This window comes from Bradysia coprophila, unplaced genomic scaffold, assembly GCF_014529535.1.
Source record: "Bradysia coprophila strain Holo2 unplaced genomic scaffold, BU_Bcop_v1 contig_24, whole genome shotgun sequence".
Lineage (NCBI taxonomy): Eukaryota > Metazoa > Arthropoda > Insecta > Diptera > Sciaridae > Bradysia > Bradysia coprophila.
Window position 1 is genome coordinate 3,039,924 of NW_023503501.1, and position 25,688 is coordinate 3,065,611.

The 25,688-nt window shown below is 36.2% G+C and overlaps 3 protein-coding genes and 1 long non-coding RNA gene across 7 annotated transcripts in view; 1 reads left to right on the plus strand and 3 right to left on the minus strand.

Moving 5' to 3' along the window:
• Positions 1-16,719, plus strand: LOC119077946. Its single transcript, XR_005087907.1, has 3 exons — positions 1-11; positions 16,416-16,419; positions 16,675-16,719. It is a non-coding gene; the product is annotated as an uncharacterized LOC119077946 (long non-coding RNA).
• On the minus strand, positions 1,302-4,568 carry LOC119077899 (probable isocitrate dehydrogenase [NAD] subunit alpha, mitochondrial). Of its 2 annotated transcripts, none has more exons than XM_037185268.1 (5): positions 4,465-4,568; positions 3,680-3,859; positions 3,088-3,618; positions 2,901-3,014; positions 1,302-2,394 (listed from the first exon to the last, which is right to left on the minus strand). In XM_037185268.1, the coding sequence occupies exons 1-5, from the start codon at positions 4,501-4,503 to the stop codon at positions 2,167-2,169; spliced, it is 1,092 nt and encodes a 363-aa protein (XP_037041163.1). In that variant the 5' UTR covers positions 4,504-4,568; the 3' UTR covers positions 1,302-2,166. The 2 variants fall into 2 exon arrangements, with proteins under 2 accessions (XP_037041163.1, XP_037041162.1); XM_037185267.1 differs by lacking the exon at positions 4,465-4,568 and adding an exon at positions 4,227-4,438.
• On the minus strand, positions 11,516-23,264 carry LOC119077909 (inositol oxygenase). The gene is made up of 7 exons (XM_037185284.1): positions 23,252-23,264; positions 15,668-15,705; positions 15,428-15,605; positions 12,242-12,587; positions 12,042-12,174; positions 11,883-11,980; positions 11,516-11,789 (listed from the first exon to the last, which is right to left on the minus strand). Exons 2-7 carry the CDS (start codon positions 15,683-15,685, stop codon positions 11,681-11,683), a joined length of 882 nt encoding a protein of 293 aa, XP_037041179.1. The 5' UTR covers positions 15,686-15,705; positions 23,252-23,264; the 3' UTR covers positions 11,516-11,680.
• The window catches only part of LOC119077904 (homeobox protein H2.0-like), a 15,959-nt gene continuing 8,141 nt past the window's right edge, over positions 17,871-25,688 (minus strand). For 2 of the 3 annotated variants that reach the window (XM_037185277.1, XM_037185275.1), the window contains exons 3-4: positions 19,335-19,660; positions 18,979-19,272 (exon numbers count right to left, since the gene is read on the minus strand). In XM_037185277.1, the coding sequence (XP_037041172.1) occupies positions 19,105-19,272; positions 19,335-19,660 (494 nt within the window). In that variant the 3' untranslated portion in view covers positions 18,979-19,104. Of the gene's footprint in view, positions 17,972-18,978; positions 19,273-19,334; positions 19,661-25,688 lie in introns of those variants that run through there. The other variant, XM_037185276.1, reaches the window with a different exon arrangement.

The window sequence follows — 25,688 nt, forward strand, 5'->3', positions numbered from 1 at the left end:
TGAATTGAGCTGTGTGATACCTCTCGGCACTTTAGTTGCGTTTAGACTAAATACTAAATTGATTCGTCCTTTGGAGTGCAATTGACAGTAATTTAGTTAATGTAATTCTGACGACAACATTGCTTAGATTGAAGGAATTCAGGACCTATTTTTACGATTAAAAAGAAAGAATTTTGGAATTTTTAGACTTTAAATCCTCAAAATTTTTAAAATTGTCAAAGTTCCTGAACATCTTCAGTTTTAGGATTTTTTTTATTTTTGGAATTTTTTAAGAGGAGTTTAATGTAGGATTTTGTAGGAATTTAATTCTCAAAAATCGGACCTGATCTGGCTTCAGATTTTAATCCCATTAAAAGTGTCTCCAAATTATTATAAATCCGCTCCCGCATAGCGGATAGTGCACAGCTTCCGTAGAGTGAATAGGTTTGAGTTTTTGTCGTCTTTCAGGCGAAATGTGATGAATCAAGTGACGAGCCTTGTCTTGTCAGAGCCCCAGATGCTATATATAGTTGTTGGTAGACGTTGCCGAGAGGTTACATGTTGTTACACTAATAATAACCATAAATTCCGTGAAGTGTTAATCCGCTGTCCGCTCAACTGGAAGTGCTAATAACGTAAACTAGGTAGTCAAAAATCAAAAGGCAGACTTGATATTTATTAGTCTTCCCATTAGTCTTCTGATTAGTGATTGCATTGAACGACTTCGGTAAATTTTCGATATATAGCATCTGCCGGTCAGATCATATACATTTACGCGTTTTGCTATAATACAAGTGTCATCCATCATGCATCATATTACTAATATCGTTCGGTGGAGTCATGGTCGTGAGACATTTTGTGGTCAAAACTACTGCGGAATTTGCTGAAAAATTATCGTAAATTTTGCAGTAATTTTGATAAGAATTTCTTACGACAATGACTAACGAAAGATGTTATTAAGCTGATGACAATTTGATGATCAATGTGACGTTAATTTATATGCTCTGACCCGGGACCTATTATTCATTTACCGATTTTGAGCCATAGATTACCGGAATTTATCCGAAAACTTCGGAAATTTTCGTTAAACTTTGATAAATTTTCGGTAATTTTGGTAAATTTCGGTAATTTTGGTAAATGGAATAATTTTCATACTCTGACCTACAGATGCTATTTACCGAAAATTTACCGACGTCGGTAAATACAATCTCAATTTCTCAATTTAAGGCGTTGTGTTGCTACTAAGCTTCTGTGCATTTCGAGCCAAATGAAAAATTCCGTCTTCATTTACTGAACAGAAGATAAAAGAGAAAAGATGGTTGTATTGTCTCAAGAAGTTTATTCAAATGTTTCTTTTTTTATTGTTGCAACCTTTGCTCTTTGTTATTATTTAAATTGCTTCGGATAACCTACAATAATTCTGGTTATGATATCCGATTAATGACTTTACAACGTGCTATACAAACGATTCGAAAATCTAATAGAACAAATCGCTGATAGTGCGGTATTCGAGTGATATTAGGTAAAGGAGTCAATTAATCGTGAGAGTAAATTATGGTAACAAAAGTTCGACAAATCAATATATTTACACCAAAGCACGTTACTCGGGTAAGCGATACTTTTGAGGTAAATGTTAAATTCTAAAACACAACAAAAATGCTAAATACTAAATCAACGGACGGTAATGAAAGAAAGAAAAATGAATCAAAAAGGAAATGGCGTCAATTGACTCCCTTTTCGTTCCGGTTAATACGAATTTTGTCTACGTTTCTTATTTGGTGTTTACTACATATCTGTTTTGCTGGATGAAATGAAGGTACAATAAATAAATAAATTAATTACAATGACACTCTCACACGCACACTCTGAATTAAATTCGGATTGCTAAAACCGAGAAATTTCGCTAAACCAAACCAGTCCGAAGTGAATCTTAAGCCAGCCATAACGAACCGAGTGACAATTTAAAAAAAAATTAAAAATTATTTCCCGCTCATAGTGTGAGGTGGTTAGTAACATAATGTAAGAGAAACAAAATGACATAGAAAGAGATTTCGACTATTTTAACAGACCTAAACGTATAATGTGGTAATCAATGCATTGTGGTTGTCGCGCAAATCAACAATAAAATTTTTTCTCGCTCGTAAGACTGCCTGACGATATTTAAGTATATTAATATCGGACGTTCATTTAGGCAACCCTTTGGCATATTTCATTTGTGTATTCTGAGCATTTCGCTTTACCACCCAGATCGCCGGTCAAGTATTTGGCTTCTTTGATAACAGCGAAACAAGCTTGCTGGATCTTATCCGCATGCGATGTTAGTTTCAAGTGTCTCAACATCATAACGGCCGATAGTAACAGAGCAGTCGGATTTGCTAGATCTTTACCGGCTATGTCAGGAGCGGTGCCATGAACCTGCAATCAGAAAATAATTCAAATTAATTTCACACAGTCGAATGAATGGGACCAATGATAACAATATACACTGCTGTAAGGATGTATATACGAGTCGTGTACGCATACATGAGCTTGCGCGATTATTAGTACCAGGCTCTTCTTATGTGCATCCTTAAATCAGTGAGATAGTTTATCACAGTGAGCAAACATTTCACTTTCAAAACCTTTAGCATTCCAGGGTAAATTTGTTTACTCTCATTTACGTCGTGTATAGGCATCAACACACACATACACACCGCATGCGATAAAATCGTCTAACATTTATGTGAAATGTCCGATTTAAGTCTGGATTCGTAACGTTCAATCCAAAATAGATTGTTCGTTGAGATACGTCATCATGTGTCAGTGTTTGACAAGCAACCAAGGTCGATACGAGAGGCGTTGTTTACATGCACGTGATTGTGTTGAGTTGGTCATTCAAAACCATGAATCATTACAATTGATAATAGTGAAGGTCCACTTACCGATTCGAAAAGAGCTCCGTTCAGTCCCATATTACCAGATGGTGTTAGACCTAAGCCACCAACCAAACCGGCACACATATCAGACAAAATATCACCGTATAAGTTAGGCATGACCTGGAAGGTAATTTCGATAAAAATTTTCCTCTTAACACTCTCATCACTGGCGATCCAATCCCGTTCAACTTACCAACACATCATATTTGTTCGGATTCTGTACCATGTTCAAACAGACGGTGTCCAAGTATTTCTCCTCAAATTGAATTTCCGGGAATTTCTCGGCCATGTCGCGACAACAACGCAAAAACAGGCCATCGGACATTCTCATGATATTAGCTTTATGCACTGCCGTCACCTTCCTACGTCCATTGTCCTTAGCATACTGGAAGGCATATTCAGCTACCCGAGTGGACGCCTCTTCGGTGATCAATTTGATACTCTGCACAACACCGTCAACGATTTCGTGTTCGATACCCGAGTATTCACCTTCGGTGTTTTCCCGAATGGTCACCACGTCAACATTATCGTACAATGTTTTGTAACCTTCGAGGCTGCGACACGGTCGAACGTTCGCATACAAATTGAATTCCTTTCTCAGTTGAAGATTCAACGATCTGTGACCCTTGCCGATTGGTGTCATCAGCGGCCCCTTCAAACCGACTTTATTTCGGTTGACCGATGCGACAGCAGCTGGAGGTATACCAAATTTGCCATCTGGATACTGAGAAGGGAAACGTTATTACGTGAATGGTCTCACTCGAACTTGAATATGTTTTACGTACTCTAACTGGCGTTACGTCAACCGTTTCCCATTCGATTGGAACTCCAGCAGTTTGGAAGATTTTCTGCACTGCAGCTGAAATTTCTGGACCGATACCATCGCCAGGAATTAGCGTAATTTTGCGTACATCAGAAGCATAGTTTCTGGTAGTGATTGCTGGAGCAATTGCTGGTGAGCTGACCTGGAAATTTCGTATGGAAAACGTTTATTACCAAGGTTGACATCCATTACGTAACAGCAAACAAATTATGAATGAGAAAATTGTGCGGAATGGAACGGTTAATTGAATCTGAAATCAATATTCATGAATGGCTTAGGGCGACTGAAACATTCCAAGTCTCAAATCAAAGTACGGAAAAATCAATTTCAATTTCCCTTCGAGGTTATGTAAATCATCGTCGACCCCAAATGTCCTTCATAGACAATTTCCCATTCAATAACAAATTGATTGTTCGTTTGAATGGTACTCTAGCACATTGAAAAACAGAAAACAATAACAAGAAAACGGTCTAATCAACTACTCATTATCAGTTACATAACAACATTACTTGGTTGAAAATTTTAGCAACAATTTGAAATAGTTCGCGAATGCTTTGAGACATCTTTCATGCGAAATTTGGATTTTCAGTTTAGCAAACACACGGAAAATAAAGGGATAACTTAGGATGCAATGAAACAACAATTTGTCACACGAACACCGTCAATTTTATCGAATAGTCAAACACAGCTGACAAAACGGAATTATCAAATCACCCAGTGAAATTTCAATATGAAAAAGTCTCTTACAATTTTACGAATAAAAGCGGCCATGATTTTTGCACACATGAAAGATTATGAAAGAGTGGAATGAAGTTGGATATGTGTGAAGGGGAGTCATGTGCTTGTCAAATATCATATCAGCTGTTCGGTATGTCTATTGTTTTATTCCGCGTTTCAATGAATTTTGTAGAATTTTTTGTTGTGAATGATTCATTGATATTTATATGGAGTGAGGCGGGAAATTTCGTATTTCATTAATCAAAATATATTTTTCGCAGTAAATGATTTCATAATGGTTTCAGTCAATACTCTGACTCTCTCTGGCAAACAAACTACTTTCATTAAGGTGGTGAAAGTGTCAAGCAACCTTTAGAATTTACATGTAAATTACAGGGTAGTCAGTCAAAATGTAGAATATTGTTTGTAGAATTCAAAGAAATAAGGTGTGCATTTGCTTACTAGAGAGAGAGTATTGTCTAAACAAAGTCTTGTTGAGAAAACAAAACGTATTTTGTGGTCTGATTAATTTTCATAATTTTATTAAAACATTAACTCGACATACACATAACTGGCTGTTTTTTATACGAGAATAATTAGCAGATATGTGCTGTGGTCGGCCTCGAGTAATTTAGCGAGTTTTAGCCCGAACGAATTGAGGGCGTCATTCAAAAGTGCCTCAGATCTACCGTCCACAACAGATACGTACACAACTGAAATTTCTGCCCAAGAGCAATACTCTCTCTAGCAAGCAAACTTCGTTTTGACGCTGTCAAAATACCACCTTATTCCTTTGGTTGTAGAACCGTACACTGTTGGATTCTAATTTTACATGTAAAAGGCAAAGGCTTTACCATCTTAATAAATGTAGTTAGGTTTCTATATAGAGAGGGTACTGCCAAGGCATGGATGTAACATCTTTTAGGTAAAGTTAGTAGATGGAAAATATCGGTGTAAAGATCTCGGAGGATACGAATTTTTACCGTTTTTTTTTTAAATTTGATGAGACTTGGTTAGCTCTGAATCGATCTGTAATACATTTGTTTCTTTTGTTGAAGAATCAAATTCATGAGATCTGGCTCACAGTTGAGTTCAAGAGTTTACAGAGGTTCAGGGAGTCATTACCGGAAGAGTTTTCGCCCGATTTTCCAGCACTTTTTTCTAATCCCTGAAGAATGCAATTCATTATGATTAACTCATTTCATTTATTTCTGATAAAAAGTAACCTAATACAATGAACCGTGTACATTGACAATTCAAAGGAGCTACCTTCAACAGAAACTTTTTAAATCTTGCCATACTAGGTTTTCAACATGGGTGGGTGAGGTCCCTTGACTGAATTGTGATTTTAACTTAGTTATCAATTTGAGCTTATACAATTTAAGTCATTAACTTTCCATCAGTAGTCAAAATGCAACACTTTCTGTTTTACAAGAGAGTTAAAAATGCCAATCATTTTTGGATGCTTGCACACTTCATGTCCTAATCTACACCTTCGATCGCCATGTTCGCCTGGTCATATTACAAAAAAGAATAGACCCAACATAATAGTGAGTAATTCGACATTTTACTTGAGCGCAATTTTCAAGTCTAAGTTTAAATGTTGTGTCTATTATAGAAGCAACAAATTGCAATTAAACAATGATAGGAAGATAACATTGCTCGTTCCAAAAAACCGCGATGAAAATCTAATTCATGATAAGAATTTGATGTTTAATTAACACCCGTAAACTCGGTCATCGGGTTCAATTTTGCACAATTGTGCATTGTACAACCATGACATTCGAGTAATAAGACATACTTTACGAACGATCCCTTTACGACCAGAGCGAAGCGAGTGCCGTAATTTTGCTCAAGGTGAAATTTCCTAATTCTCCCCTAGGTGAACACAACGTATTTCATGCTTGCGTTTTGCGAAAATCCGCATTTTTTTGGTGTCGGGGAATCTCGCACACGCGATCATAGTATGCGTCCTTTTACGACATGTAACGAAAAGTCATGACTGTGCGAGATTCACCACTTAGATGTGAATCTCGCACACCATGAATTTGTGTGGTGTGCGAGATTACCCTACCCCATTTTTTTCCACTTTGAATAAAATAAAATATTTAGCGTGTTTTGGTGTTCAGCCGTTTTAGGTGAGAAATTAATTAATTTCACAACGCAGGTGAGAAAATTTTCATTTTCACCACTCATCTGAAATTTTCGAACCCTTTGTTGTGAAAACGGTGTTGACTTAGGGAAGAAGAGTCGGAAATTTCATTTTCCAGTGTGTCTTGAGAAAGAAGGTGACAGTTCCGTCCCCAGGTAATGTAATTTTTCATATAAAAATCACATTATCTGTGACAGGTAATTCTGTTTTTGTATGAGAAATTACATTACCTGGGGAAAGATTATCTGTCACAGGTAATAATCTGAAAACTTTTTTGTCAGTGTGTGTTAAGAAATATTTATTTCTCACTCAATGTGGCTGATTATTTTCTCACCTAAAATGCGCTTTAGAATGACCATTTTCACCAACGCTTCAGTGTGGACAAAATAAGGATTTTCGTATCGATAGCATGAAAAACTAAATTCTCTTACCTGGCATTTTAGGTCCAAGCTTAAAGCACCATTAGCAAATATCACGATACGTCAAAAATATGTGCAAAAATAAAACGAGCTTGAACAGAACATGTCTTTCTATATTTCATTATTCTCAGTGTCGTAATTGTTTGACACTGACTATTTCAAGTTTTGGCAGTTCGGGGTGCGACTGTGCTTACAAAATAAAAATGTTGCAATTACGTATTATCATTTAATCATTGATCACAACAACGATAAAATGATCGAAAAATAAATTGTGAAAAACCGTAGATAAAGCTGAGTCTAAAGCTAGACTATAAATTACACTTACTCTATTCCCCGTGACTTAGTTTAAATTTAACTTTTGAATACGGCAACTTGTTTAACGAATAGTAAAAATGCAGTCATTACTCCTACTGGTCCTATTGACTTGGTATGGTGGAAACGCAAACGTGATAAGAACCACTAAGGCTATCGAGTATGTAATGGATGAAGGACAAATCACGACCAACACAACGATATTAACCGAAACCTTGTTCATCAATTCAGGAGCACGAACCACACGAACTGAAGTTAAAGTGGACGAGAACTGGGATACAAATCAGATCGCTTTTATTTGGGATGACGAATACTTCGCAAAGTTTTTCGACCCAGGTCAAAGCTTTATGATACAATTGGTTGTGTACGTTTCGGAAGGTTTCGAGCCAGTCTTCACTGCGTCGCAGATCGTTCAACTCGTGGGACTCAATTCTGGCACTGCAACGGTCTCAATTTCGGCACCCAACTTAGAGAGGCTTTCTAATGTTCGTTATCCATACTTCTATGTTTTAAAGACGGTAGGGACAAAATTAAGTATTTATTTGTCTTCGGTTCTATTCGCACCCACGCTAGGGATGACTGATTCGTTGGCTCAGGAGACGTGTTCCACTTGGAGTCAGCTCGCAAAAATTCCTACTCCGGCGGAAATTATTCCATGTCCACCTTGCTTATGCCAGGCTGAATTAGATGCAAACTTTGTTCAGACGAATTACGATTCACAAATTGTTAAGTTGGCAAATGGTGCACTGAATGATCACGTGCTCTTTTATGAGGAGGTCTCTACCAGAACAGCACACGCACAGACTTGCTCATATATCCTTTCGACTGGAGATCTTGCAGTCACATCACCATATCAAGCTGGCTGGCTGAACTATTTCAATAAGTTCAATTCGTACAAGGACAACTTCAACGCAGATATCTGGCCTTACATCGTTTGTTGCTTACAGAGTAACAGTAAGGAGCATTGTGACACCTTCCATGTGAATAGGCCAATTAACAAGGGAGACGGATATCCAGGGTCGCAAGAATCTTGCAGTTGCAGTTAGAGACAGTAATGTACAAGGGTTCAGATTCAACTTAGTTCAGAAAATTAAAGATTCTCGGTTTGACTTATGTGTTAAAACTGTATTTTATTTTGAACTGAAATAAAACGCAAAAAGGCAAATTTTCTAATGTAAGAAGAAGCGACATTTATACAAGGATGGAATTTTGAAGCCGACACACTTTCTGTTCTAAGAGTTTTTGCACTTCTCCAAACATCCAAAATTCATTTAAAAAACCATTCAACCACAAAATAGAAAATGTGAAATAGAATTCCATTCGTATAAACAAAATCAGACCTACTGAAATATTGAAAATTTGTGTTCAGACATTACAAAATTCGGGACCTACCCTATTATAGTCTACTTTTGTAACCCATCATAAAATAGAGTGAAATAGATAAAGAAAAAAGAGATTTTATTACCTGTCCCATGCGAAAGTTGACCATTACATAGTACTTTCCCTCCTGCGAAAATGATGCATTACATGTGGACAAATATCCGGTATCGGGGAATCTGGCACACTGTGCCAAAAGAACGCACTTTTAAACTGTGTAAAAAGGGAACTCGCACACGCAAGTATATTGCCGCAAATGCTTTTAGCCATGGCATTGATGTAACGACTCCTTTTACAAAATTTTGGTATCGAAAAATCGTGTGCGAGTTCACCTTTTACGTAGTTGAAAAATGCGTTGTTGTAGCACCGTGTGCCAAATTACCCCACGCCAAATATCCAAATTTCAGTCTCAATTTCAATTTCAATCAAGATTGTTGCAAAACAATTGATATAACGGGAACCTTCTCATCATTGACTTTTAAATGAAAGTATTTCAATACATTCGGAGAAAGATAGATTTTGGGATTTAAAGAGACATCATCGTTTTTCTGTATTCTCTCATTTCGCATGTTATTTCAAATGGCAATTGAGAGAATTAGAGAAATGATGACATCTCTAAAAAAGCCGAAATCTATATTTCTCCGACTGTAGCATATAAAACAACGCAGGTGTTAGAGTTCAAATTTATTTAAAAAAAGGAAGAAAACAAAATTGTCGTAAGTACATTAAATCTCCATGAGCGGAAGAATGAGAGGAGTCATTTTAGATTCCGTATTTTAATCTCCTTTTCCTTTTCCTTTTCCTTTAGGTGGATTTGGTGGCTTGCTGGGTAATTTACCATTTTCAATTTCTTTGATTAATTTAGCTAGAAACTCATCTAATTCTTTCTTTTGTTTTTCATCTTTTGCTTCCTCTTTGGCTTTATTAACAGCAGCTGTCACTTCTTTGATTGCCTTCTCTTTCTCTTCTTTGGTTGGCTCAGCTGACGGCTCATCTGGATCGGTTTCAGGTTTCTCCGGTGGAGTATCACTTACGACGATCGTAGCGGCAGCAATGCACAGCAAAGCAATGAAAATATGCATTTTATAATTGATTGGTAATTTGAATTATTGCAAATCTAGTGGTTTCTTTCAGTTGAGAAAGTATTTTGTTGTGATTTCCCAGTCTTCTTTTCCTTTTATATCTTAAAATTATCACAGCGATGACAAACTGATGCAATTGTGACGTAAATAATGAGGCTAAAAAATAGAGATGAGTAGATGCTTTGCTTTCGCGGGATCAAAATTCAGCTGAACAAATAACGATGAGTTGCTTTAAATTAGCATAAATTTTATCATCAAAATATTTTCTTCTTCTCTAAAACGAAGCCATTATTTGCACCCGGGTGCAAATAGTCTATTGTACACTATTCGCACCCTTGTCAAAAATGCCGTGTTCCATCACAGTAAAAGTCTTTACATTTTCAATTTAGCTTGCCAATGCCAATTAGGTGTTACGACAAAGGCAAAGTGACATATAGTTGTTACGGCAAAGGGGTAATGGTTATCATTTTGCTTGGGCTTGATTTTTTCTTCTATAACTTAGCCTGACAAAGTTAGGGTAATTGATTTTTCTGTATACGTGAGAGTGTATTGGTGAGCTATGATATGAATTGGTCGGCAGGGAAACTAAATGGCGCGTATGCAAGTTATGTTTTCTTATGTTTGCGGTATCCGAGTCGAAATTTCCCGGTATCCAAAAATGTAAAAGTGACTTCCCGCACATACATTTCCCGCTGGTTTGTTCAGCTATCATTCGATTTCCCGGTATCCGAATTTTTTCCGGAAAAATTTCCCGGTATCCTGGATACCGCGGATACACATAATTTGCACACGCGCTAAACGGTCGAGAGGAAAGTAACGGTTGGGAAGGAATGCACCAACACACTGTCACTATTTCAGAAAAATATCTTTCAAAATACCCCAATACATACTCGATGTGTGTTTTCGCTTGGCCTTCGCTCGCGCGTGCAATCACATCTTGTGTGTATTGGGGTATGTTGAAATATACTATTTCTGTATACGTGAGAGTGTATTGGTGAGCTATGATATGAATCGGTCGGTAGGGAAAGTAAACGGTCGAGAAGGAAAGTAACGGTTGGGAAGGAATGCACCAACACACTCTCACTATTACAGAAATAGTATATTTCAACATACCCCAATACACACAAGGTGTGTGTGCACGCGCGGGCGAAGCCCGACCGATTCATATCATAGCTCACCAATATACTCTCGCGTATACAGAAAAATTTTAATTTTTTAGTTGGATCATGACTATTTCCGCAGCACTGCTCTTAGCTAGCATGAACATATTCAGAGGCTGATGAAATTACAGTGGGCACTGCAACTCTTTTGTTAAGATAGATGACTTGTATTCATTGTACGAGTTAAAAGTACTATCACTAAATCCTTTAAATTTCACACTTGTCAATTCAGTGTTCATGCTAGGAGCAGTGCTGTACTATTTTACATCTTTAATTAAGCTCAATCGGGTGCAAATAGTGTAATGAAGACTATTTGCACCCGGGTGCAATAAGCAACTACCAATTTAAATACGAAATGCAAGTGTCCTGATATTTCATCGATGAACGTAAATTGGGTCAATTGACTTAACCATTGACGATGTGCCAGACGCATTTGTTGTCTTAATAAATAATGAATTATTATGACTTTGCTTTTAGCTGTGATCGTCATAGTATCTAGGCCTTGTATTGGATTAGTCATGACATATAAAAATGTAGGAACATCTAGAAAACATTGATCACTTCCAGCTTCTTCTCTTCTTTTTCTTGTAACAACATTATTTATTCAATAATCATATAGACCCCACCACAATGAAATAAAAAAACAATAAATTCCAATATACAACCGATTAATGCAGATAAAAAGTCAAATCTCATAATATAATTGAGTGTAGTAGAGACGTCGGCAGACACCTTTTTTTTTCTTCAAAACTGTAATTCACCAGGACAGTATTTGTCGATAAGATTTTGATAATATGGCCAAAGTTCATCGATGTTTGGTATCTTCGCGCTCTTGCTGTACAAATCATAGCGACTGCAAAAAGAAATGTTTGTTATCATCAAAATGAGTCAGCTAAAATTGCCGGCATTTTTAGGAATAATTATCACTGTTGTACTAAGCACTTACTTGAATATGTTGACCCATTTCATTATGTTTTCATCGCCGGGTGCCTCGAGATGCGTATAATCGCGAGATGTATGCCAAGGGTAGAATGAATGGTATCTCTGTAAAAAAAAAACGTTCTCGTTACGGGTGCTACGTGAGTCTATATTATCGTTCACTCACGATAATGTACAGAGCCTCATTTGGTAGGGTTGATTTATTATGCTTCAAGACATTATACAAGTATTCGTCATGACCCCAACTCATTGTTATATTGGTAATACCACAATTCGGTTTGTACATTCCATATTTGGTGCTAAAAATTTTAGTACATCCGATTAGACTCAGATCGAAAATCAAATAATATTTTCCTCAATACTAACTTGTACTTTGGATTATCTCCATCGACATTACCAGCGAAGCTGGTGTCTCGATAGACAATATTGTCGGACCAGAGACACCCAACCGGGAACGTATCGCCCACAACAGCCCATTGAGGCTCACCGTAAAATGCCATCACTTTGCCAAGATCGTGAATCAATCCAGTCAAATGAAGCCAATCATCATCGGGATATTCTTCACGTGCCCTTTCGGCAGCCTGGAATGCATGAACGATATTGGGCAAATCCAAATCCGGATCGGATTCGTCCACCAAATCGTTTAGTTTTTCCAATGCTTCGCGTATTGTTGCTGTGAAATGATTGAACTGGAGCCAATCGGCATGTCTTCCTGTTGGATGTTCGGGAGTCAGGGATTAATAGTGATTGGTTTACTAAAAAAAGGCAAAAGAGGACATTCTACGCCCGTTCTAAGATTAATAATTTTAAGAAATGTTGGTACGTAAGAACGGATGGTAACGGGTAAGGTGCTTCAAATTATTTTTAAAAGGAAAAATCAAAATTGGTAAATCCAGAAATTCTTTGTTGAAAGATATTTTCCATTTTAAGGATCCTTTTTAATAATTGTAGAAATAAATTCTGATAAGAGGCACTGGCGATGCGCATCTCCAAATAAAATGGCGCAGTACTTTCGTTTACAGCGCCAATAAAAACAATTGTGCTTATAACATGCCAATAATCAGAGATGAGATTATAAAAAGTGTTATGGCTCAATTTTGTTTATGTTTACGTTAAAAATAAAATCAAACTGATTATAAGCTGGTAATTTACGTCAATTATCAACTCATTGAACTTGATAAAATATTTTTTTAATAAAATAGCTAGTGTAAGTGAATCTGGTATCTGTAATGTAGATTAAAGTGAATTTCGTCAACAAAACTATGATAAGCTCTCTCGTCAGAAGCGCATTTTTGGCACCTTTGGCATCAAAAGTTTAATGCGCAACTTGTCTGAATTTATTTTTCTTCATACGGGTTCGAAACCGGTGGATTTTTAAAGTTAAAAAAAAAATATTTCAGAAGCTTTACGAAATTTAGCCAAGATTGTGATATTTATTTTAAATGCGACAAAAAAGACTGCTCACAATTATGGCGCAGCCGGTAAAACATCGATCTTTTCTCAAAAATTAAAAACTACAGTAAATAAATATCATCGATCTTCTTCTTCTTCCCTAATGTTCCCAAAATACAAGCAGCGTTACCACGTTGAATTGCGATGGAAATTCTTTGCAGAAGGTATTCTTTTGATTTTACCTCACCCGTTGCCTTTTTCATTAAAGAGCCCAATTTATCAATAAATTTCTTCGTTTCCGGACCCATGCAACCTAAAGTCTCGAAAGCAAGTGGGGTTAGCAAATAGTTTTGTTTCAACGAAACGTAATGGTTATGCTTATGTCTCTCTGCTTTTTCAGCAATGGACCGTGCTTTCTTTGATGAATCATTAATATATGATGCAGCCATGGTATCCCGGACGGTAACATCCCTATACTATTTCTTTACGAAATAGTATAGGACATAATCCATGCCTGTTTCGATTTATAGCTTTTTTGCTTGAAATAGCGAATCGACGGTAGAACAGAAATAGAAAAGAGATTAGAATATAAAACTCATTCCGTAATACCGCTCCAGGTAAAAAACAATTCCAATCTGGATAACTATTTTCAATCATGGGAGATGAATCTCTCTGGAAAATAACGTGATTTTTCGAACAAAAAGGAGCCTGGGAGCTTTCACCAAAAGTGCCCTTTTACTTAAGTATAGTTTCCACTTAAAAAGAGCACTCCGTTTAGCCTCCGTTTAGCCTCCGTTTACATGACAGTTGTAAAATAGAACAAAAGAACTGTCACGCAAACGGAGTGGAAATTGAATTTATTTCAATTTTGTACTCCGTTTACGTGACAGTTCCTTTGTTCTATTTTACAACTGTCATGAAAACGGAGGCTAAACGGAGTGCTCTTTTTAAGTGGAAACTATACTTTATGGTTTTTGTGTAACTTAAACAACTGTTCGATGGTGCAAGAAGTAATTTACTGCATAACACTTAGTACTTCCTGTATATTAGGTGGTGTCGTCTGCCGTACAACGCATAAAAAACTTAGAACAAATTCGATTTCAAGCACGATTTTGTGAGAGAATTTCATACGTTTACTCTCGCAAGATTTTGCATCTCTTTTGAACTTAGTTTTTTATGCGTTGTAGGGTAGTTGTGTTCGTCAAACAATTTCTAATGAAACTATGCGAGATATACGATTCATAAAAGTTACGACTTCTCCACTTTGAATGCAATTCTGTATATCGGGTCTCTGTATTTGTGTCTCCATTTCATGTAACAAATTTATAATATTTGCTGAACGCAAAACGAAAACATTTAATCGAATCAAAAAATGATCAAGCCATTAAGCAGCTAATAATAAATTACCAAAACAATAACTAATTTCGTCGGCAATAAAACTCTCAACCAATTATCATTAAGAAGTTCGTTCGTCTGATAACAATTTGAAGGGTGTGTGTTGCGGCTATTTTATCTTCTACCGATAGAGACTATTGAAAATGTGATATACCACTCAATTTAATGGCCCACAATAATATACAAATTATAAATTTCTACAAAGGTACATATGAGCAGGCCCGAACTGGTCATTCTGTGAATTTGGGCGATTCCCGAAGGACCTTGTGGATTTTGTATGAAAATTTTTAATTTTTAGCCATTTTACCACGACAGAGTAAAGTTAACCAGGCAGGAGCGCTTGTTTGACTGGGGACCTGAATAATCCAGTAGCCCTTGATATTTTGCGAATAAAATTTTTCAATTTATGTCAGTGTTCATTTGAGTTCATTTTCATCCAGTGTATTAGGTCCCTTATTTGACGTTTCGAAAATGAACCGCTCCTGCCTGGTTTATTTTACTCTGCCGTGCATTTTACAAATGAGCTGTTTGTAACTCCGAGAGGCTCCTTCAAGCCAATACGGCCCTTGCATATCAGTGCTAATTTCATTATTAGTATTTGCACGTTCGAGCTCTCGGGAAAGTTCGTATGTGGCAAGATCAAGGTCAAGAGACGGACCGCTTAGAAATTTACGGAAAAGCGAAAAATTATAAGAAAAGGACGACTCGACATAACGGAGCAATAGTGAGACGAATCGTTAGTGAACGTCGAACACACATACCAACCTTTAACAAAATCCACAGTCTGATTTAGATGCATTTCGCGATAAGTACGCTGTACGCGATCTTTTAATGGATCTGTAGGATCGATGGTGTAATCACGAAACTTTGATATTTCTTTATCGGCAAATGCTGGTTCCGGTCGCATCAATTCAGATGGGTCGATGCAGTTGACACTTGATTTCTAATTGAAAATTACAATTTTCTTCAATTTTTTCCTTTTTAATGTGTAACTCACACTCTCACCTGATCGAGAAGTCGCATTTTGCACTTTTATTTTTTCACTCAAATATTCAAATAAACTGAAAATTAGTTAACTCTTCTAGCAACGCTTGATGCCACAACAACAGAATATCCGTCTTTTATACAATAATCCGCTCACTCGATTGGTATCAGCTCTTTCTAAGTTACTGACTAGAAGTGTTCGCTGGATTACTTTGAATGGGATATTTATAATGCCATACACTTCACTTGATAAGCGCAGCAAAATGTCGAAAACTTTTTTACTCGAGAAATGATAATCTCGAATCTAACCTAGAAAAGAAACAATTTTATGAATGTGTTGTTAATCTTTTCTTTACAACCTTTGACACAATCACGTTGTTTCGGGATATTGATAACAATTTCTATATTAACATGAAGTTATTGGTATACACAGAGGAAAATTTATTTCTGATAGTTTGTCATTTTTTTCCCATCTTATCAACTCGTGCAAAAGATGACGGAGATTTCGCCTGAAGATCAATGTACTGTAGAAAATCGGAGAAAATCAACAACAAAAAAATACTAAAGAAAATCATAGGAAAAATTAGATAATGTGTACAGTGTACACCTGTAACCTGTATGGTAATAAACTGTTGTCTTTATAGTTCTCTTCTCTTTCATTTTTATTAGTTTTCGACTTTCGAAGGGGGAACGACATTTTCGGGAAAACAAATTTAAATTGGGCTTCCCTAACGTAACAGCGTCACAATCTATTTAGTAAGGCTTGGAGTCAGGTCAGGTGGAAGTCGACCTGACCTTCATTAAGAATCGGAATATAATATGTAATTAGGTTACCTTTGATCCTGAATATTTGATTCTAAACTGACCTGAACTTACCTGAAATTTGAAAATCAAGTAAAGTCAGATCAGATAAATCAAGTCAGATTTCATGTGTGTCTGGGATTTTTTCAAGGATACCTGAAGTCTGATTGGACTTACCTGAACTTTTCCTGATTTCAGGTAAATTAAAGGCGAGTAAAAATTTACAGTTCTAATCAGATTCAGATAATCTGAGCTTCAGGTTTCAGTTCGACCTGACCGGTATATGTATTTACTCATTTCAAGATAATAATTAATTGCATTACAAAATATTCCGCGTAGTCTCAACTGAATTGAACTGAAACCTGTCAGGAAATATCAGGTTTCACCAAGTCAGGTTTTGAGTTACCTGAAAAATTTGTATGAAAATTTCAGTTAACCTGACCTGACAGTCTTACCAAAAAATTGGTTCAGGTCGGGTCTTTACTTTATTTAGAGTACCAGTCATGCTTGAAGTGTATTCATAGTATGTTACGTCACTGTTTGTAAATATTTGTTTAGGCAAGTGTGAGGTTTGCGGAACGAGCCGAAGGCGAGTGGAGTGATCACACGTGCCTAAACAAGCATTTACAAGCAGTGACGTGACACATTTTACATGTTTGTGGACGGTAAGTGCATTTTCCCTGTCGCAAACAGTGATCTAAAGTGCACTTGACCGTGCAGAAGCATGTAAAATTCAAAAACGAGTAAGGTGATTTGGACGGATATGGGTTACCGAGTATTTCAAGTATATTCAAATCATTTAATTTCAATTCAGTATAGTATATGTTGCATGTATGAATTAGACTGGTGTAATACAAAATGAAACAATTTTTATTGGTATTAACCTTTAACAGACGACAAATATATCAGTAATTTTAAAATCGGATCTATCGCTTCAGGTGCTCCAAGTCTTTCTGAGATATTGATTTCAAATCTTTTACTTCATTTCTACGACCAGGTTCTGCTGTATGAACCGCATTATTCAGTGCTTGTCACTTATTGTTGAAATTGTTTGCGATACCAAATAATCACCAAAACAGGCCAAAAATCTTTCCGCAACAATGGAGCAATTTCGACACATTTGTCATAAAAACGTGCTTCTTCGCAACTTCAACTGATCTTTATTTGAAAAGACAAAACCACTGAAAAGATTTGAAAGTCCACTTAAAGCGTTTGATCCGATTTTTTGTCTGTGTACTCTCGCATTATCATTTTACTCTCGCAACGTAGTGTTTTATCACTTACTCTCATGCATGCTTGTTGTTACCATCTCGCGTGAATTGTATTTTACCATTCAACGATAATAATGTTTTACCTATTTTGTGATGATGTCGTCGTTCAACCCTATTGGACAAATATGTGGAAAATATGTTCTTGAGAAGATATGGAACCAAGAGAAACAATGACGCTGAATATAACAATTTTTTCGTTTTAATTTCTTCGTAACTTTTCTGTTACAATTAGAACATGTAATGAGTAAGGTGGGTCGTTAGTAATAGATTAGATTAGATGGGAGGGTGTAAGCCCAGCACCTAAGCCTCAGATGGGCCTGTTGTGCTATTGTACAAGTCTCTTGATCATATGGACTGTGATTTTACATCATATCTCTCCCGACTTAGATTGTTCACAAATCGACCGTGTGTTAACGTCCCATACGTTGTGAATTCTCCAAGCCGTGGGTGGTATGCGAATACCACAACCATCACTAATTGACCTGTACATTTTCCCAAAGATGGCGCTATCAACATTGTCATGTTGTAGCTCTTTCTACTATTGACATTATGTCGATATGGTTTCTTTTATGGAGAAAGCGAATGTTGGGTTTTTTGATATTTCCGACTTTGTTACGGTTACGGCTATTAGTTTTAGGTAATAGCAAGTGTCTAATCACCATAGGCCATGAGTTGCCTCTTCGTATAAATCGCCATGCCACCATGTGACTGAACTCGTTCTGGCGTTGCAGGTTGTAGCGTCTGAATGATTCGTATTTCGTCATATCCCTTGACATCCATACAACGTATCAATCAATAGATCTGTTAAACCTCGCGGTCATTTTGGAGTACAAGATAGTTTCTGTATCTTGGGATTGTACCACAGCAAATTTGTAAAAATTTGCTATGTGGTTTTGGGGTGTCAAATGAGAACCCGAAGCGTTTGTACCTTACCTGCACTAAAATTGACTGCCAGATGCCATACGGCAATGTGTCATTTTCGTACATTAATCGAGCACGTAATTTAGCATTAGCTTCTGGTAGAGTCGATTGTTAATCCGTAAACCGACGCCACGAAGCACATGTTAAATAACAAAGGAAATAACACAATTGTTGATATCGCACAATGAGGCGAGAACGACTTTATTGATCAAAGAGAAAATGACCTACGAGAACAACACTTTGACTTCGTTAATAAAACCTTTAAAATAATTTCACCATTTAAACATTACAGCAAAATAAAAACACCAAAGCCGTAAAAGTTGGCACAGAAATTAGACAAAATCGAAAATGAATTCACACACAGCCACACAAAAGAAACACTTTTAGAGAGCAACGCATAAACACGTCCGTTCTCTGTGACTGCCGTTGTCCAACCGTTGGTCGTTAGTAATACGCAGAAGAATGTCATTCAGCAACTACATCGATTTCGTCCTCATCGCTGCTGCTACTGGTCTCATTGTCATTAAGTTGATCCTCGCACTTCTTCGAACCGTTTGCCGATTTATCTTGATTCAATTTTGCTTCTCTGGTGTGTCGCCATTTCATTCGACGATTCTGAAACCAAACCTTCACCTAAAACATACGATCCAAATTAGTCGTCCGTTTGCTAAATCTAAAGTATTAAGTCACGCTACCTGTGCATCCGTTAGACCTAACCGTGCAGCCAGTTTTCGTCGATCTGGTTTTGTGATGTACTTTTGAATTTGAAATTGGATTTCCAGACCTTTCCGTTGCAGTTGGCTGAAAACTGCACGGGACCACGAACGCTTTCGCTTCGAATTTCCACTATTCGTTTGCATTGTTTGATTGTCTGCCATCGATATGTGCGGACGTTGTAGGCTGTTCGGATTGGTTTGTGGTTTTCCATTGCTGTAAGTGCACTGTTGATGCGATGAATTGGTATTGTGCTGGTGAAATTTAACGAATGGTGATTGGGAGGGTATGTTTGATGTTGAATGAACTGTAATTTTAGAGAATGTAGTTTAGAGAGTGTGGTAGTAATAACAAGAACTTGATTTCTTTAGCTTTTCAAACAAAAATCAAGATTCAGTCCAAGTTCAGAAAAGGAAAGAACAGCCTACCAAAATCGGACGTAGTCACAAATTTTCGCAAAGGCACATTCATCGTAACACACCCATGTGTTATTGCACAGCTAAGACCAGTAGTGACTGAGGAAGAAAGTTTTTTTTAGTAAGGTTTCGGATTCGGAGGAACAGTTAGAAACCCACCGAAATAGTCAAACTTTTAGACATTTTTTCAACTGCTCATAACTCAGTTTGGATGAATTTTTAGCCCAATAAGTCTATAATTGTCACAAAACTACATGTAATTATCTTCTTAATGACACCCCACACGACCTTCTACGTTTCGTGTACTTGGAGAAACACCCATAAGAAACGTTTTCGATCACCTGCAACTATCCCAACGAAGGTATTGTACTTGTACTTAGTGAACCCTCTTCGACAGCACACATACACACACGTACGATGCATCTTCTAGCTCTTCTGGTGATTAGAACCATACACATTCTGAACAAGCTCGTGTGTGGGGTGTGTACTTACGCTAGTAGGACATTTGGATGAGATCATGGTTGATGGACCACACGCTTAACCTTAACATGAATTCCGAACTACGCCTATTGCTAGTGCTAATTATATCTCCGCCTAAAATTAGACTCAGATATTTGTACACTATGAGGCTTGGTGGGCATGGGAACGTTAGTTTCATGCTATACATTGAAGTAAAATCCTATATAAAATTTGAGCCCGGGATTTCTTGGTGGAAGGCTAGTACGCTACCACTGAGCCAACTCGCAAGTGGAAAACGAAAGGAGAAATGGAACTTCTCTATTGTTCTTCTTCCTCCGTCGTGAAGGTACCATTGATTCATCACGTTATTATCATCACTAGCAACACTATTGACTCTCAACATCTGAACATTTCGATCGAACCAATAAGATTCACAACGGGATGTATTGGTATGTTTGCTAAACTAATCATTCCGTTACCAACCATTCGGCATTTCGTTTATTGTAAAAGTAAATAACTTCGTTAAGAAAGGTTTTATTTTCGCAATGTTACTCATCTCCTTTCCACTAAATTAATGTATTTCGAAGCGCAGTAGGTAAAATATATTCAACTTAATTAACCACATGCGTGAAAAAACATTTTTCCTAATTAAATCTTCATAAATTTTCGATGTGATTACATTACCCGACGAAACGAAATAACCATTATTAATTTCCAATATTATTATGAACATTTTCGAATCGAAGATGTGTTTATTATACAAAAAAAAAATTGTTCTACGATATACATATCAATCGGCACCCAAATCTAACACTTGAACGTTCCTCCCATGTATCGTGGCAAAAGTCGGAGAGATATCGAAAGGAATTTGTAAGAAAATAAAAAATCACTTTAAAATGAATGAAAAAGTATGGTTTTCGTTATGTAGCACAAAAATGTGTTCATACAGAACGATTGTGTAAACAAATTTACCGTGAGGACTAATAAACATACTTAAGAATGACTTTCCTGTGTGTTATTATAGAGTAAATCTGTGTGTTATGTTGAAATTAAGGTTTTCGGTTATAGTTTCGGGTTTATGTTTCAGTTATAATTTTCTAGGCGGTAGCACGTTTCGATGATTAGTTATCGATAATAAAGCCGCAAGCATAAATCGATAGTCGACCGGAGAAAATCCGTTGAGATCGGCTTCAAACATATTTTGCTAATGAGATATTCCAGCCGATTGACGTAATGTGGAGAATTCTTCCTAGAAGGCTTTTCGTGTCTTCATAGTTTTACACGTAGAGTCTACGTGGTAGACTAGGAAGTGTTTGAACTAGTCCCACACGTTTATCTTGGACTATCCGTTTGTGGTAATTTGATTTATTTTTTCTCTAAAACGTTTCTTAACGGCTGATACATTCACAACAACGTTGTGTGTAACAATAAAACAACTAAAGTAGGTTCCAATGGATGCTGCGAAAGTAGTTCATTACATGATCAATAAGCTGCGGCAGTTGCCTTTTCGATAAGTGTCTCAAAACAGTTGCCAACGCGCATATTGCTCAATAAAGCACACGACTGAGTTTGGGAGTTTCACAAAGTTGTTTCCAAAGTAATAAAGTACGTAGCCGCAGCCAATGTATTCCCCATGTGCCCCATGTGAAAGTTGATTTCGACATAGGAAAACCAAAGAAATGAGTTGAAAATAGTCCACATGTAATGGAACATTTTCGCAGGGGGTAAATTGCTGTGTATTGGTCATCTTTCGTATTTGACATTTCTCCTATGTATAAAAGTCTACGAAATAGCCATTACTCACGAACTTTCTCCCCGAGATTTTTGGCCACCAACCTAATATGGGGCTTAAACGACGCGTCTGGTCAACAGCTTTCAAGGAAAAATAAGTTTGCCGAAATCGCATTTCAATTGGTGAAAATATTTCGAACAGTCACAAATTAGCTGGAATTACCCATATGGTTCCATAGTCAGAATTAAAATATTAGATGTTTTAACTAAAGGGAAACTAAAAATAAGGAGTTTGAGGAGATTAAGGAGGTTTCAGGAGGATTTTTGAAAATCAAGGAGATTTAAGGAATCAAGGAGGAGTAGGCTCCCCGTAATACAAATGTCAGCAATGATCGAAGATCGATACTTATTTTTATCCCTAGTTATGGAATATGGATTTTTCCTAACTAGTGTTAAAATATCGCAACTTAGTCGCTTATTTCGCACGTCGTTTAGGAAATAGTACATTACTATAGCGGTGAAGTAATTTGATATCTTGTATCCAGATGAGTAAAAGTATCCGATCCGAGGTACTGTTACTCATCGTGATACAAGATATCAAATTATTTCACGTGTAAAGTATAACGTTTTACTTTACGAGCGAAAAGGTTTTCACTAGTGTGGGAATAGCCATATTACCTCACTAGTAAAGTAAAACGTTGTTCCTAAGTTATGCTAAAAGGAATTTTTAGCAAATTCGATTTCAGTACTCGCCTCCGGCTCGAGCTGGAAACCTCTAATTGGCTAAAAAACATTTTAGCATCCGTCAGGAAAATAATTATTACAAGCTCAGTGCTGGGGGCGTCGAAAGCAGTGCTTGAAGCATGAAAAGTACGGTTTTCGACACGTGAAGCATGTAAAAAAATGATTTTATCAATGAAGTAGTACAGTGCTTAAACAGACAACACTAAGCTTTTTGGATGTTTTTATTTTTCAAAATGAAAATGTAAGAAAGAAAACAATTGCCCAGGTTAATAACACAATGCCAAATATTTACAACGAAAGAGCTTCTGTTTTACTATTTTGTGTTTGGTTTCATGTTGAGCGATCATTAATTTTTGTTGGATCCATTTCTACAGAAAATACTGTACAAGTGGCAAATTCCATATATTTTTATCCAAATGCATTGAATCAATTTTTTTTGTGTTTCTACCATCTTTAATTAGGTAACAAAAATAATTTATTGTGTCTTAACTATACACACATACACATTATACACAATGAATTCTTAAAACAACAGAACGAATGTAAACAATTGAAAATTTGAAAAAAAAATCTATCAACATCGATCTGAGCGAAAAAAAAAATTATTTTTCCATTTTCATTTTAAATTGAGCTATTCGAACACATTATCACGATGAACGATTTTTCCAAATTTTCTTTGAAGAAAACCTAAATATTTAGAAAAGTATAAATTCATATTATAAACAGAATTAAGTAGGAACGAATTACTTCTTCTTCTTCTCGCCTATTTTTTTTATTCTTCATTTCTATCCTCTAAATCAGAGTGAAAACTATAAAATACCAGACGATTTTCTAATAAAAATTTTCCAAATGAAAAATCTTTGATTAAGCGATTTTATTATATATTTTCCATCGTTAATTGTATGTTAATAATGAGAGGCGCGTATTTGTTTGGGTATAGTTACGAAATAAATTTTTATTGGATTCCGTTTTAACAATTTTTTTTTCGATGTTTATTTTATAACAGAATACGAACATAATAAAAATTCCACTTAAAATTTTAAGTGAAAATAAATAGAATTTTTATATTTTATTTAATTGTAGTGAAAATTGGAAAAGAAATTTCACAAATCGATTTGGGTTTTCTCATGCAAATTTGTTTGACAGATCGGATTTCAAAATAGTTATATCGCAACGTAGGGTGGTTTTATAACAGCTTCCGATTCCGGTTTCACTGAAATTTAGAATTACTCAAAAAAAACTTAACCAGTGAGGGTGACGCAGGTTCTTGTGTTCTTACAAAATAACTGATATCGATAATGGTGTCGCATTCTTCGTTAGAACTCACAAATTTTAACAAAAAACGGCGTCACAAGTACAAGTGGCAGATAGTTCGGCTTCAATCTTAAAAAATTTATTATTTTTTTATTTTTTTTTCTATTTTCATATCCTTCTCAACATCTGCCACTTGTGGCGCAACGTCTTTTGTGAAAATTTTCTTTGTTACAATTTTTTTTGGTAACCAACGCAGAATTCGTCACCATCAACGAATCATTTAATGTATAAGTAAAGACAGCAGGACTTGCGTCACCTTCAACGTTTTTTTGACTGATTACGAAGTTACAATGAAAACAACACTCTTTGCTGACGAGCACCTAATCCAGTCGTTCATTGATTTCTTTATCATACCAAACGTACCTTACCATGGAATCACCACCCCAATAATCTCAAAAGTCCTTCAATTCTCGCACATGGTGGACCATGGAATTTTAGGAATCAACCTACCAACACCGCGATATTGCTAAAAAGTCGAGAATCTTCCTCTATTCCTCATTATTGATCTTATGAAAGCAGTTTCTACAAAATCTCACAAAGGATCACTGAGATTCCAACTTTTTTGCAATAAAGGTAGTACAGAACCTTAGAGTAACTATTAGGTAGTACAGAACAGTAATTTTTTGAAGCAAGCAGAATCGCAGAGATATTGTGAAGAAACACGAAGAATCTTCGACCCAGGCTTTAAATTTACTTATCTTCGGAGTAAAAGTTCTAGGAGCTCCACCTGCCTAGCAACGATAATTTAGTACAAAATACATAAATTGTGTTGGTTACACATCATCAACTCATTTTCCGATATTGTCTTTGCATTTTGGTGTGATGCTTCATCGTTCATTTCTTGAAACGGATATCGGTATGCAATGCATGCAATTTTATTTTCGTAAAGTTGTTTATATATCAATTAATTACGGTATATTATTGATGTTTTAACTGCATTTACAGAAACCATCTGCGAGCAAAATTGAATAATTTATATTAGCGAATTGATCTGTGAAATATATGTACACATTTAGCTGCTGGTAATGTAAATTTTAAGAATTTGATAAATAAATTAACAGACTCATTCTAAAACAAAAAACAGTGTTAAAACGGTCATAAATTTAGCCAGGCAGGAATTTTCAATTTAATCAAATATCTAGATAAATATAATTTACTAATTCATCCTGTTTTGATGGATTTTTTTACAAATTGAATGTGAAAAGGAAATGTGTCGCTATTCTAAGAGGGTATGATTTGTTTGGATAATAGTACATAAGTCAAATGCCACCCGAACTACCATTTGAAACTGACATTTTCGACTTCAGGTTTGGTTAGACGCGAAACTGATGCGAACTTAAACTTTTACTTTTATCACACCAAAATTTCCACTTATTTTCGACTACATTTTAAAATTATTTAAGTTTCCGATTTGCTCTAAAAATATACCATCGGGAACGTTGGTCACATACCAAAGTCAAGTTTTTACGTTTTTTTAAACTTTTTTCATTGTATATTATGATAGTGTCGACTGTACAGAGGAGAAATAACAAAAAACCGGACGAAAGCATCGTAAAGCTTTTTTGGTGAAGGTGGAAATGGTCCAATGTACCGTTATGGTCCAATGTACAGTTACTAGAAAACAATCAGGTTTTGATTTTTTGTCACCTGAATTTGGCCCAGACCAACGCA